Source organism: Rana temporaria, chromosome 3 (assembly GCF_905171775.1).
Source record: "Rana temporaria chromosome 3, aRanTem1.1, whole genome shotgun sequence".
NCBI lineage: Eukaryota > Metazoa > Chordata > Amphibia > Anura > Ranidae > Rana > Rana temporaria.
Window position 1 is genome coordinate 392,928,793 of NC_053491.1, and position 15,634 is coordinate 392,944,426.

The following is a 15,634-nucleotide window of genomic DNA, read 5'->3' on the forward strand; positions in this document are numbered from 1 at the left end:
AAGAAAAAGGTGTACAAGCAGCAGGGATGACTGCAGCCTGGAGAGGATTGTCAGGAAAAGGTCATTCAAAAGTGTTGGGGACTTTCACAAGGAGTGGACTGAGGCTGGAGTCGGTGCATCAAGAGCCACCACACACAGACGGATCCTGGACATGGGCTTCAAATGTCGTGTTCCTCTTGTCAAGCCACTCCTGAACAACAAACAACGTCAGAAGCGTCTTACCTGGGCTAAAGAAAAAAACACACCTGGTCTGTTGTTCAGTGGTCCAAAGTCCTCTTTTCTGATGAGAGCAAATTTTGCATCTCAATTGGAAACCAAGGACCCAGAGTATGGAGGAAGAATGGAGAGGCACCCACTGAAAGATGCTTGAAGTCCAGTGTGAAGTTTCCACAGTCTGTGTTGATTTGGGGAGCCATGCCATCTGCTGGTGTTGGTCCACTGTGCTTCATTAAGTCCAGGGTCACCGCAGCCGTCTACCAGGAGATTTTGGAGCACGTCATTCTTCCTTCCACAGACGAGCTCTATGGGGATGCTGACTTCATTTTCCAGCAGAACTTGGAACCTGCCCACACTGCCAAAAGCACCAAAACCTGGTTCAATGACCGGGGATTACTGTGCTTGATTGGCCAGCAAACTCACCTGACCTGAACCCCATAGAGAATCTATGGGGCATTGCCAAGAGAAAGATGAGAGACATGAGACCGAACAATGCAAAAGAGCTGAAGGCCACTATTGAAGCATCCTGGTCTTCCATAAGACCTCAGCAGTGCCACAGGCTGATAGCTTCCATGCCACGCCACATGGGATTGCTTTTCGTGGAGGTGTTTATTACACAGATCGTACTTTGGCATTGGCGAAAGATTGGTCAACGCAGTGGAAACTGCCTTTCAATGTTTCTGCATCCAAAATAATAAACTTAGGGGGGGATCCTCCGATAGTGTACAATAATGGGCACAGTGTAATCAGAACTACATTTAAAATAATTACAAAATGAGAGAACAGATTGGTATGGTAGGGGCAGCATAAACTTTAAATTATCACCAGGGAAATCCCCAGAAAGAAGAAGGTCTTTATACTCTACAGTATAAAGATCTTTAGTAATTACTGGAGAGTTTATCAGCAGGAGGAAGGAGGACCTAATTCTCCTATATAAATCTTTAGTTCTAGCTAGAGGAATCTCCACAGGATGGAGGAGGACAGGATTCCCTATAGATCTTTAATTATCACTAGAGGGATACCCAGCAAAGGGAAGGAGTTCCACCCCCACCCCCCTTCCCATATTGATCTTTAGTCATCGCGGGAGGGATTCCAGCAGAAGGAATAAGATCCTGATTCCCTGATATAGATCTTTAATTATACCTATAGAGAACACCAGCAGGCGGAAAGAGGTCCTGATCCACTTTATGGATCTTTAGTCATCACTAGAGAAATCATCAACGATAGGAAAGAGGTCCCGATTCCCCCGTATGGATCTATACTTCTAACTAAAGGGATCACCAGCAGCTCCTGGTCCAGGTCATGGCCAGCAGGACCGGATTCCTCTATATAGGGCGGCACAGTGGTGTAGTGAGTAGCACTCTTGCCTAGCAGCACAAAGGGTCGATGATTCGAATCCCAACCATGACAATACCTGCCTGGAGTTTGTATGTTCTCCCTGTGCCTGCGTGGGTTTCCTCTGGTTATCTCCCACACTGCAAAGGCATGCTGATAGGTTAATTGGCACCTGTCTAAATTGGCTCTAGTATATGAATGTGAGTTAGGGACATTAGATTGTAAGCTCCTTGAGGGTAGGGACTGATGTGAATATACAATGCATATGTAAAGCGCTGTGTAAATTGATGGCGCTATACAAGTACCTTATAGATCTTTCGTTATCACTAGAGGGATCCCAGCAATAGTACAAGTTGTTGTAAAATATGCCATTTCATCAGGTTTGCAACATTGTTGTACAGTGAGTGAGCGTTGTCACCCAGGACAGGTTATTCACAGGATCCCCAGATAAAAAAAAAAAAAACAACAACACACACACACACACACACACACACACACACAATTATATAAAACTATACAGCCAACAAACCTAGTATGCTACAATAGATTAGCCCTTTTTCCTGGCCTTAGATACACTATAAAGCATGCAAACGGTGTAAAAAGGTGCCAAGATCCAACCAAATCCACAAAAGCAATTTGTTTTTTTTACCTTCACCAGTTCCTTAAACTTGGAGTCTTCCTTGGAATTGGGGTCGATCATGGTCCTCTCCTCATTCTCCTCTGAGAAGTGATGAGAAATAGATGCAGTCAGAGACATGACAGCAATCAGTCCGAACAATCATAGTCATGAAATGTATAGACAGTACATAGGGAAATAGATCTACTTCCTCTGGAAGATTTCCATGTACCAAAAGGTGACACATTCTGGCTCACAGAAGGTCATCAGACTCATCTGAGGGATGATTTTCCAGTGGAAAGAAAATATCATGGGACTGGTTATATACCAAAAAGCGATGCTGTAGGGTAACTGCCAGCAATCATTTATTAACACTGCCTACTATAAATCTGGTCATAGACCCCAAATGACACGCAGGTGTCGACAACCCCATATAGAACATGCAAGTTGTGGTGGTGGTGACCCTTTCAGCCCTTTAATACATAATCTTCAGCACTTATGTCACCATTATTTGTTCTCTGAATGTGGAACCTCCAGCACAGCAAGAGCAGACGTGCCAGGTTTTCTAAACTTCCCAAAAAATGTATCCTACAAAAAAAAAAAAAAGTTGGCTGGCTGGCACTATAATTACAAGGGTAAGAAGGAACCGCCGCTCCAGATGATGTACCTCAGTGGTGAATAAAATAGCCCAAAATCCAGTGGGTGCAGGCAATGCACAGAGCATAAATGGGAGAAAAGAAATTTTGGACAGCCGCACTCCAATAAAAGGTAAAAAGGTGGTACCTTTTATTCTGGTAAAATACTACAAAAGCAAGAAAAAAACAGCAAACAGTGGGGTAATAGAGCTAACTAGTTTCACATTGATAACCAATGCTTAGTCATAAACTTGACTAAGCATTGGTTATCAATTTGAAACTAGTTAGCTCTATTACCCCACTGTTTGCTGTTTTTTTCTTGCTTTTGTAGTATTTTACCAGAATAAAAAGGTACCACCTTTTTACCTTTTATTGGAGTGCGGCTGTCCAAAATTTATTTTCTCCCATTTATAATTACAAGGGTCCCCTACACATTTGGCTGAAAAAAAATATAAAGGGGAATGGTTATGATACACATATAACTGATAATACTGTACCAAGCAGGGTGTCCTCCGGGTGGATGTCAATAGGAGCGGGGGACATTGGCGCATTGATGGCATTTTTTCCTTCTTCCTGGAGATCACTCACTGCAACAAAAGAAAAACAAATGCTAGAACATTACCACTACCGACAAAAAAATGTGACCAAAATAGAGAAATGTGTTAACTAACATGAATTAAACATCGACAGGTTTTTAATTGATATACCTTAAAAACATGAAGTTAGTGCCAAAGCACAAATTATTTTGCATTATATAAAATCTATATGAACATATCGACTCCCTGACACCCCAAAACCCCCTACCCAACTTATATATTCAAAATCTACTTAAAGGTTTGAGAACTCTGCATCCCCAAGCGAATATCTGCAGAGGGGTACGATGGCTCCACAACACAACTCCCCAGATTATAAATCTGCTTCTTCAGGGGACAAATAGAAGGTGATAGAGCTACAAAATGTTAACAATATAACCAGAAAACTCTATACCTGTACATAGGCAAGAATCTTCACAACTTGTGAAAAGCCATCACATAATATCTACAAATTTGAATTATGAGATACACCCAGTAGGCAGAACACTGTTCGTCTGTCAGAGGCTAAACATCACAAGACCGCGCTAGAAAATGACAAACGACACGCACTGATTACCACCAGAAACACGGACTAAAGATGCAAATACATTTTTCAAATATTTACCTGCCTCCAGTCATGGAGAATAAAAGGATTTAAACTTTAAAAGGGAATCATATCCTGGTCGCACGCCACGCAGAACTTGGACCAGGATACGATTCCCTTTTTAAAGGTTAAATCCTTTTATTCTCCATGACTGGAGGCAGGTAAATATTTGAAAAATGTATTTGCATCTTTAGTCCGTGTTCTTCAAGGGCCCGCTGTTCTTCAAGGGCCCGCTGTTCTTCAAGGGCCCGCTGTTCTTCAAGGGCCCGCTGTTGCCTCTATTTTTATTTCGCTGTTGTTCTTTAAAGTTGCCTCTAAAGCTGAATACACTAGTGCATTGTTGGTTCACTTACCTTTTCCTTCGATTTCCCTTCTAAATGTTTTTTTTTCCCCTTTGTTTTCTTTGTCTGAATTTCTCACTTCCTGTTCCTCCTCAGTAAGCTGTTCTGGCTGACTAACCACCAGCCAGATGAAGGTGGAAAGCTTACTGAGGAGAAAAAAGGAAGTGAGAAAAAAAAAAAACCATTTAGAAGGGAAATGGAACGAAAAGGTAAGTGAACCAACAATGCACTAGCTTAAAAAAAACCTATTTAGAAAATAAAAAACGAACCTTTACAACCCCTTTAATTCCCCAGTATCTACCAAACAATGAAATATCCATTCAGGTGGGCTGGTTCTTATATACTCCCACCACACACATACAAATCATAGGACCAATTGATCCAATGCTTATTAATCAAGTATGTTTTGGGTCAAAGGATAAAACCAAAGTACCCAGAGGAAACCCACACATGGGAAGAACAGGCAAACGCCATATAAAAAGCATCCCTCTTGGCATCTGAAGTCAGAACCGAGGGCTTCAAGGTTATCCCAGAGTGGTCAAGGCTTTGTTTGCGAGTCCTAAAACTAAATTTCTTCCACAATAGTCACACGACCATTAAATGTTCTTTAGTTTTCGGTAGAGTAAGGTATAGTTTGAACTCTTACATGAGCCTGGGGGGAATCCCAAGTGCCCTCCTTGGATGACTCCCCCCCCCCCCCCACCCAGAACTGTAGACACATTTTCACAATGGTCATCAGGACAAATAAAAGGTGCAATCTCTCCAGCTGGAACTCAGACAGCAAAAAAATAAGAAGATCTGTCTGGTGTTTGACTCTCTCCCTAGTCAACCCCAAACTACAAAAAACAAAAAAGTTTGGTTGCAGAATAAAGAAATAACCCCGAGATTAGCTCCCCCAATCCAATCACACAATCAGACCTGTCTTATTCTCGCTGGCACCGATCACCTCTTTCTTGCGTTTTCCACACAGAAACCCAGACATGGTGGTCTCAGCCGACAGTGAAAGGGCGTAGGACAAGAAGAAGCGACAGAGACGCCAACGGTCCAGGTTATTTCTGACAGGGTGACGATCGGGTGACACGGGGGCTGAGCACAGTGGAAGGGTTTGGACAGCTGGAAGTCTTGTCCAGTAAAAACAAGAGCTGGATCCAGGACAGGAGAACTTAACGACCGTTTCTAAAGAGGAATTTGGGACAAAAGGTAGACAAATCGGCGATGAAAGCGTCTGCTCTCGTCTCGCTAGTGAATATGAAACTGCTGCCTGGTCTGTGAAGACTGAAGCTGTACCCGCAGCAGTGCCAGGAACGGTGCCAACCCTTCAGCGGGCTCATTAGTGTAATGCAGGGGATGCTGCACTGGCCGCAGTGTATTTGTGTGTTTATATACATGCATAATTTATTTGTATAGAAATAGGTCGCCTTTAATCCCTAGTCTGCACTGCGTAAATACATTAAAATACCAACTGATAAAAGGACTAGGCATCACTCAAAATTGAAAGTCCATGTAAAGCCCAATAATGAACTTCTCTTTGCTCTTTTAGTCTGCTAAAGCCGTATCCTCAGCCCTATCTATTTCTCCCTTTATGAGCTACAGAGCACCTCTCCCCTGTGTTATGGAGATGGGGGGGGGGGGGGGGACGTTCTATAGTCCTTAGGCACTTCTTTTTCTAGTGTAACAATGCTGCTCCTTTACAGATGCAGTACAGTAGGCGTTGCCATCCTAGGACAGGATGTGTATTAATGGCAGGATCACCAGGTAAAAATAACAGGAAAAATGCCCAAAAAAAAGAAATTGTATGGTGCCTAAAGTTTGCACAACATGTTACAATATATAACATTTTTGTTCTTGGGTTTAATACGCTTGAACATAAACTTAAAGGAGCAGTAAAGGAAAAAAATGTTTTTGCTGAAATGACTGTTTACAGGGAATAGAGACATAATAGTTAACTGATTCCTTTTAAAAATGATAAAAGATAGATAAAAATCAATCAAATAATGTGCCTGCAGTTTAGTTTCGTTTTTAAACTAGTTTCATGTTTCTGTGAAGTACAGAGACACACAGAACAAAAACAAACACAGGGCAGTGTTTGTTTTTAAAATGAATCTGATTGGTTCTGAGGAGTTTTAGACATACATAGGTAGATTCAGGTACAATAGTGCAAAGTTACGGCGGCGTAGCTTAGCCTGTTTAGGCTACGCCACTGTAAATTAGCTAGGCTAGTAATGATTCTCAATATACTCGCCTGCTAATATACGGCGGCGTAGCCTAAAGCGGGCGGGCGTAAGGGCGCCGAATTCAAATGACTTGGAGGGGGGCGTGTTTGATGGTAATGAGGCTTGACCTCACGTTTTTGACTTTTTTTTTTCACTGCGCATGCGCCGGGCGACTACATTTCCCAGTGTGCATTGCGGTAACGTATGCCGCACGGGCCTATTGATTTCGACGTGGACGTAAACGACGTAAATCCCGATTCGCGGACGACTTACACAAACGACGTTAAAAATTCGAATCTCGCGGCGGGAACGGCGGCCATACTTTAACATTGTTATTCCACCTAATAGATGGAATAACTTTAGGCCTGTAATGCGCTACGGAAACGGCGTAAATCGACTGCGTTCGTGAATCGGCGTATAAACTCATTTACATATTCTACGCCGGCCGCAATGGAAGCGCCACCTAGCGGCCATCCAAAATATTGCAATCTAAGATAGGACGGCGCAAGCCGTCGTATCTTAGATATGTTTAGGTGTATCTCTGTTTGAGCATACGCTTAAACATAAGTCGGCATAGATTCTGAGTTAAGTCGACTTATCTACTGATAAGTCGGCCTAACTCTTACTGAATCTACTCAACAGTAATCACACCTCCTTGATCATGGACCACAGTGAGAAGCTTGCATGAGTTTTTTCATAAGGAGCCAGACAAGCAGGAAGTGTCCAAAACAGAGAAGGATTAGAGCAACATCAGAGCAAAAACGAACAATGAGGACATGAAACCAGGACTGCAGTAAGGTAAAGGAAGCTATTTAGCTAAAGAAAAAAAAATTCCTTTAGTGACCCTTTAAGTGCAAAGAAACTTCTGCAGTCTTGTGCGACAAGACCAATCCACTCTGGGGAGATCTCCATCGTGCAGTTCATGCAAGACAGCCCAAGAATTTTTTTTGCCAAGAGGAATGGGCAGCTTTACCATCTGAGAAGATAAAGAGCCTCATCCACAAATACCACAAAAGACTTCAAGCTGTCATTGATGTTAAAGGGGGCAATACACGGTATTAAGAAGTAGGGCACTGGAGCACAATTAGGTGGCAGGGCATTGCCACCCTATAACAGGAAGTGCCCGAACCTTCATGGCAGAATCACCAAGGATTACGTTAAAAAGAGAATTTATTTTAAAAATAATATTTAGGTTAACAAACATGCTTACCTGCTCTGGGCAATGGGTTTGCACAGAGAAGCTCCAATCCTGCTTTTCTGGTGTCCCCACCAGCATTCCTGGTTCTTCTGCCCTGCTGAGTGCCCCCCATAGCAAGCCGCTTGCTACAGAGGCACTCATGTGGGCTTTATCCTAAGCTGCGCTCTGTGTCTCCATTGACGCACACAGAACGGTTTGCCCCCCTCGCTCTCTGCCTACTGGCTGTGATTGACAGTAGTAGGAGCCAATGGCTTCCACTGCTGCCTCTCTGTCCAGCAAGGACCGAGGGGCCATTGCTCCCATGCATGGTACTAGATTGATATGGGGCTCCCCCGAGCTGCACACAGATATTTGTTTACCGTAATGCATAAAAAAAAAAAAAAAACGCTCTTACCTTTAGAACCACTTTGAAGTGTTAGTAAACCCTGCTTGGTATTTTTTACCTACAGGCAAGACTATAAGAAGGCTTACCTGTAGGTAAAATACATTTCTCCTAAACCTGCACCATTTAGGAGATATTCACCCTGAATGTAGACAGTAACATCACTGGCGCATGCGCTCTGAAGGTCTGGCATACCTTACCAGAACGACAGAGCCGAGCGCCACCACGCGCATGCACGAGAGTGACGTTATCGCGACTCCGGCCAATCACATAGCCAGAGCGCACAAACCCAGATAAAGGCGGGGGAACTTGTCAGCCTTCTCAGCGGTGACATTACAGCGCGGGAGGACTTCATTCCAAGGTGAGTATTTCAAAATGTGCTAGTATGCAATGCATACTATCACATTATGTCATTGCCTTGCAGGTATTTTATTATTATTTTTTCAATATCTGCGGTTTATACCAGCTTTAATTAAGACTGTAGCATTAAATATTAAAAATGACATTAACAAGTTAAGGTCTTATGAGATTTAAAACTAAAACACTCCTATTATGACGGAAGTGGCTGTCTTAGCCTCTGTTTGAACAGCAGTTGCCATGATTCTGGTCAGTATTGACACCAGCTACTTGATGGCTTGGCAGTTCAGTTGAGAGGACAAGCAACTGTGACAGTTATTCACGGCACGGAAATGTTTTGAGAAACATTAAAATTGATGCGTTTAATTCTGCTTCTTCAAATATACTTTCCAGTAAGTGTGTGCGGTTACTAAAGAACATAAAATAAGATAATGTTAAATCTAATGTCGCCATCAGTTGGGATGCAGTTGACAATGATTAACCACAAAGCGAGCCAACACCTAGATACAGTATATGACACAACGTGACTCAATGGTGACAAACATATGACACCAAGAGCTCAATAAGAAAGGCAGAAGTGCACTTTATAGCCAGCAGGTGGCGCTCGTGTGAAAATAAGGAGAGGATTCTTTAATAGCCAAGACCGCCGGTCTAACCTTGAATTCTGCATATAAACATATACACAATGCCAGGAAGATGACCGTCACATTGGTTGCCAGTAATAATAACCTGCAGGAAAAAAGAAATCTGCATGCTGCTAACTTTATAGCAAAGTTTTTCAGGAGTACCGCTTTACCAAAGGGCACCAATACCAACAAAAAAAACTAAATATATAACATGGTCCTGATTGGGTCAAAGCTTTGTACTGCAAACTGAACTATAAAATCCCCCCTTAGCATATTCAGTATATTTAATTATTACTAAAGCCAAGCAACAGATTGGCCACAAAGCTCAGCTTTTATTAAAAATACTACTTGGTGATCCTGCCATGAGGATCCTGGTTTATAGGGTGACATCTGTCTACCAGTTGTGCTCCTGCGTGATCAACCTGATACATGCACCTTAACCACTTCAATACCGGACACTTTCACCCCTTTCCTGCCCAGACCGATTTTCAGCTTTCAGGGCTGTCGCACTTTGACAATTGCGCGGTCATGCAACACTGTAACCAAACACAATTTTTACAATTTTTTTGAGATTGATAGAGTTTACCTTTGTTGGCATTTAATCACCACTGGGGTTTTTCATTTTTTGCAAAAGAAAAAGACTGAAAATGGGGGGGGGGGGGGGGGGGGGGGTTGGTTTCCGTTATAAATGTAGCACTACCCCCGAAGGAGCCGCTGATTTGTTGTTGGGATCGGCGTATTAAATTACCTTAGTGCGGTCTAGGGGTGCAGTTGGAGAACAGAGTATTGAGCGAATGTCCAGACAGTGAATAGAGGTTTTCCAATGCTTTATTTCCAGGCCAACATCAGCATCAAATAGGAAGAAAAGGTTGGTTGAAGAAAAGAGGGAGAACTTTGCAGTATCAGGCCTGGATAAGAACCGAGCAATCCTGCTCTCAGTAGTACCAAATTGCAGTTCGTCGCCACTCTAGCCAGAGTGGGTGAAGTGCCCCCGGACAGACTCCTATCACAAGCCTGGCAGCCGAAGTGTCACTTTAGATTGCTGGGAGGAACAGATCTCTCTCACAGACCTGGCTCTAGGGCCTCTGCCACAGGCCTATTACTTGAATGAGCTAAATGGACGAATTGAGCGAATCCTCCCAGTAGGTTTTAGCATAGGTCACCGGATGACAGCAAAGTGTACCTGTCAGCATTCCGATCACCAGATCCCCGATTGGTTCGTTCAAGCCCTATTGGACAACCTGCCTCCGGGTTCTCCTCAAGCCGACCCCCCCAATCGAACGGCATTCAGCCTGGGATCCGCGTAGCATTTGACCCTGGCCTGGAAGGCCATCACTGGGGTCCGTTGGATGTGCGCACCCTAAAAGGTGGATGCCGCACCTGGAACCCGCAGGAAGAACCAATAAAGATGGCGTCTGCCACAGATATACTCTCCCCCAGCATGCCCTGCGAGGGAAAACTCCTCTTTTTGGCTGCTGGGGAAAATTGCTCTGCCAGAACCCCTCTAGCGCCACCTGTCGCCCAGGGGTGGAAACAACACCCCTGGAGGGCAGGCTGACCTACAGGACATTTCTGGAATGACAGCAGCCCAAATTTGACAAATTGTGAATGGGAGCAAGAATAACTCTCCCATTCCCCACTAGCTTTAGCGTAGTGCCCATACTGGAAGTAAGGGGGCGCAACATAAAATTTTGTAAAATTAGGCAAGTTTTCTCCTTTACTGATGTGCACTGATGAGGTGGCACTAATGGGAACTAATATAGAGCACTGATGAGGAAGCACTGACAAGCTTCACTAGTGGGCACTGATTGGCATCACTAGTGGGGCTGCACCGATTATCACTGCAGATCCCCTGTCAGGAGAGCTGCCCATCAGCTTTCCTCTACTCGCACCCTGTCAGCCTGAATAGAGGAATGCCGATAAGTGGCACTTCCTAGTTACGCTGCGATTGGACACAGTGTATCACATGGTAAAGGGCCTACGTCATAAGCTCTTTAAGTGATCAAAGATGCGGTGTGACAAAGCGACACACCGCACTACCGATTGTCACGTACCTCATTCCGAAGGACGTCATACAACGTCCAGTCAGAACAGGAGAGCCTATAGCAAAATTGACAGCTGGGCGGGATCTGGTTAGAGAGGAGCTCCAGGCTCCTTCAGAGACAAGAAAAAGTCAGCAGCTACAAATACTGTAGCTGCTGACTTTGAATAGAAGGAAACTTACCTTTCCAGGGATCCTATGATGTTCACAGGTGCCAGCATCTGTAGTAATGGGAACAGGAAGTGAAGCCTTGTGGCTTCACAGCCTGTTTCCTACTGCGCATGCGTGGGGGGGGGGGGGGAGAAGGGGGTGAACTTTTGGCTCAGTTTGCGGCGCCGATCTGAGCTGGAAGTGAGAGGGGGTACCTGTCCAAACCAGGTACACACTCCCCCCACCAAAAACTGCCCAAATGTAGCAGTGGCGGAGGGTGCAAACAAGCAGAACCTCCCTTTTGGGAGGAGCTCCACTTTAAAGTTTAAAGCAGAGTTCCGAATGAATTTTTTTTTTAAAAAAATTAAAAAAGTCAGCAGCTACAAATACAGCAGCTGCTGACTTTTAATAAATCGGACACTTACCTGTCCCAGGGTCCAGCGATGCGGGGGAACGAAGCCCCGCTCCTCTCCCCCGTGCTGGCATGGTCACTGTGGGCGCCCGGCTTTGAAGCTCACTCTGCGCACTGTGACTGGTCGGGCAATCATCTGGTACCTGTGACGTGTCCCAGATGATTGTCGAGAGGGAAGGGGGGGGGGGGGAGAGATGAACTTCCTTCTGGGAGGAAATGGGAGCTGGAACCCTCTAAAAAGAGGGTTTCCGCTCCCCCCCCCCCAAACAAAAATGCCAAAATGTGGCATGTCAGGGGGTCACCCACCTTCCCTTAAAGCGGAAGTTCCATTTTTGGGTGGAACTCCGCTTTAAAATTACAGACAAACCCATTTATAACACAGATAAAATACACATTTGAGAGAGGTATTAGCTGCTCACTGGTGGCTGAAACCGCTGCAGGAATATCAGCAGATAACTGCCGCTGTCATTCGTACCACTGTTTGCCTGTGCAAATGTAGCATTAACCCCTTCACGCCCAAGCCTTTTTCTGACACTTGTTGCTTACAAGTTAAAATCTGTATTTTTTGCTGGAAAATTACTTACAACCCCAAAAACATTATGTATATATTTTTTTAGCAGAGACCCTAGAGAATAAAATGGTGATTGTTGCAATATTTTTGTCACACTGTATTTGCGCAGCAGTCTTTCAAATGTACTTTTTTTTTGGAATTTTTTTCTTACAATTCATGAATAAAAACAAAAAAAAAAAAAAAAGAAGGGGGGGCAGTAAAAGGTATGTTATGCAGAGTAAATAAATAACCCAAAATGTCATGCTTTAAAATTCCAGGAGCCAATGATTACACTGCTGTATCCTTTATATCTGATGTTTTAAGTTAAAGCATATTTATACCCAAAACAAAAATAGGATTCCTGCAGTTCAACCAGATTTAGGGAAACGCAGCACACCTGAACCCAGCCACTATATAGAAAGGTAAAGATACGGCCTCCGCCTGAACTCCTCCTGACTATGCTCCACTGACATGTTTCGGACAGCCTATGGGACTTAATCAGATCATGTCATCAATATGATTAAGTCCTGTAGGCAGGCCGAAACATGTCAAAGGACCATAGCCAGGAGGAGAAACTCAGGCTGAAGCCGTATCTCTACCTCTTTATATAGTGACTGGGTTCTGGTGAGCTGCATTTCCATCTTCTGATCAAGCCTGAATGCGCTAGTTTGTACGAAGGGGAAGTTTTGCAGTTGAGCGGTACTTCAAATTTTTGCATATGGATCACATTTACATGAGTGTACAGATTTCCTAATTGTGATTGGACAACAGAGTTTACACCTGAAACAGTAAAAACAAATCACTTGTAGTCTCCACTGAAAGTCTGTGTGTCAGGGTGACAACTCAGGAGCACAATTGGGAGACAGGGACAGAGTGTTGTCACCCTATCAGAAAAAGTGTCCAAACATGGATCTAGGGAGAATTGTAATAAAAGCTGTACATTTAGAAAGATTAAGAAGATCTGTAATATGTGTATAGGATATATTAGTAAGTGGGCTTACATTTACTTTAGAAAAGCCTAAAAATATATAGCGACAACACACACACACACACACACACACACACAAATAAAAAAAACACTTACTCTTTCCATCAAAGTACTATACAGTATTCAACAGACCAGAGTGATGGTAGAAAAGGAAGAGCAAAAAAAAAAAAAGGCCTTTCCTCAGAATTTATATAGAAGGCAGTGACAAAGCACATACACGACGCAACCTGCTTCCTGCTGATAACATAATAGAGAAATATATACACACATGGGGCCAGATCCACGTAGCGGATCGTATTTTTATGCAGGCGTAATGCTACGCCGCCGCAACTTTGAGAGGCGAATGCTGTATTCACAAAGCATTTGCCTCTAAAGTTACGGCGGCGTATCGTAATTCTCCCGGCGTAAGGGCGCGCAATTCAAATCTATGTGATGGGGGTGCGTTATGTTAATATCCCAGTGCGCATGCTCGAAATTAAACCGGAACAAGCCAATGCTTACAACGGTGACGTCATTCTACGCAAAACCCTATTCGTGAACGACTTACGCAAAACGACGTAACATTTTCAAAATTCGACGCGGGAACGACGGCCATACTTAACATAGGATACGCCTCATAGCAGGGGTAACTATACGCCGGAAAAAGCCGAACGCAAACGACGTAAAAAAATGTGCCGGCCGGGCGTACGTTCGTGGATTGCTATATCTAGCTAATTTGCATACTCTACGGAAACGCCACCTAGCGGCCAGCGTAAATATGCACCTACGATCCGACGGCGTACAAAGACTTACGCCTGCCGGATCGAGTACAGATTCCGTCGTATCTTGTTTTGTGGATACAAAACAGAGATACGACGCGGGAACTTTGAAATTACGCGGTGTATCCATATGTATCCAGAATATAGACACATTTTATATGAATAAAACAATTTTGCTTACACTTGTTACAATCCGACTTTAACAACTTCAGTCAAATGTGGTCTCTAATGATACCACTAGAAACCTGCAAGACACAAACCACTATACTCCCCTCCCTGGGGGTTGTGTCTCCTAACCAGTGTTAATTTTGTCGACTAAAACTAAAAAAAAAAAAATTTAGATGATTAAAATACAACTAAAACTAAAAATGGCATTTTAGTCAAAAGACTAAGGCCGGAATCACACTTGTGCGGTGCGAATTTCAGCTCTCTTATCTTTGCAGAGAGATTACAGAAGTGTTCAGCAGATTAGCAACGTTTTAGATGCGAATTTGGAGACCTGGGAGAAGTTCCAGGTGAGAGGAGAGTGGGGGAGAAGTGTATTGAGCTGAATGAGAGAAATTCCTGAAGAGAACTGAACACATCTGCGAATCAGCTGCGTACCCATAGAAGATAATGGATCTGAATTCGCACCTGAGCCGCACCGCAAGGCATAAAATCCGCACACGTTTTTACTGCAATGCGCAGTGCGAATGCATCGCACATATGTGAACCAGCCTCATTGAAAACAATGTATTTAGAAATGTTCTGCGTATTGGATGCGGTTTAAGCCGCACTCAATTCGCATAGGTGTGAACCCGCCCTAAAACTAAATTGAAATTTGACTTTGAAATGAACAGTGGTCTGTAGTGCACGTTCATGCCTCAATACCATAAATAATAAAATATTCGCTCCAGCGGTATATAAGGAGTTTGGAAATTGTAGAGAAATGTTTACTAATGCATTACAATTTAATTACACCCATTCGATTTTAGACGACTAAAATTTGATGTAAATGATGTGGGGGAGGAGTGGGGCTTAGGATAGGACCACAGTATTAAATGTCTTAGGCCATGATGGAGGCCACACACACACAAAAGTATATTACCTCTTCTATTGCAGAGAATGGCCATTTGGATTTGTTAAAAGGAGATTAAAGGGTTTCTTTAAAAAGGCATCTACCACATTGGATTTTCAAAAAAAAATATTATTTTTATTATTAGAAGCCTGCAAACATTGCAGACAAGGATGGGTGTGTTATGGGTGCAATGCAGAGGCTCCTGCAGACCCAGGTCTGTATCGGGGTACGGACCTACTATTATGGAGCTGGAGGAAGTAATGAATGGCGAGTGTAATGACATCGCACTTGTGCTCTATATAGCTCTACAAGTCACTCAAGCCTCGTACACACGATCAGATTTTCCAATGGGAATTGTGTTTTGACATCCTGTTGGCGGAAAATCCGACCGTTTGTATGCTCCATTGGACAATTGTTGTCAGATTTTCCGTGGACAAATGTTGGATGGCAGGCTTTAAAAATTTTCCAAAGTATAAACACGCATGCTCGGAAGCCATGCTCAAACACAACAACATTAGCAGAAGGTGCCCAAAGGGTGGCGCTAAAGAGCTGTACGCAACTACGGTCGTGTTTCTTGGCCGAC

At 43.6% G+C, this 15,634-nt stretch overlaps 1 protein-coding gene across 2 annotated transcripts in view; it reads right to left on the reverse strand.

The window, feature by feature from the left end:
• PARVB (parvin beta) overlaps positions 1 to 15,634 on the reverse strand; it is a 78,613-nt gene that overhangs the window by 48,910 nt on the left and 14,069 nt on the right. The window contains exons 1-3 of one of the 2 annotated variants that reach the window (XM_040345818.1): positions 5,238 to 5,384; positions 3,300 to 3,389; positions 2,201 to 2,271 (exon numbers count right to left, since the gene is read on the reverse strand). In XM_040345818.1, the coding sequence (XP_040201752.1) occupies positions 2,201 to 2,271; positions 3,300 to 3,389; positions 5,238 to 5,301 (225 nt within the window). In that variant the 5' untranslated portion in view covers positions 5,302 to 5,384. Of the gene's footprint in view, positions 1 to 2,200; positions 2,272 to 3,299; positions 3,390 to 5,237; positions 5,385 to 15,634 lie in introns of those variants that run through there. The other variant, XM_040345817.1, reaches the window with a different exon arrangement.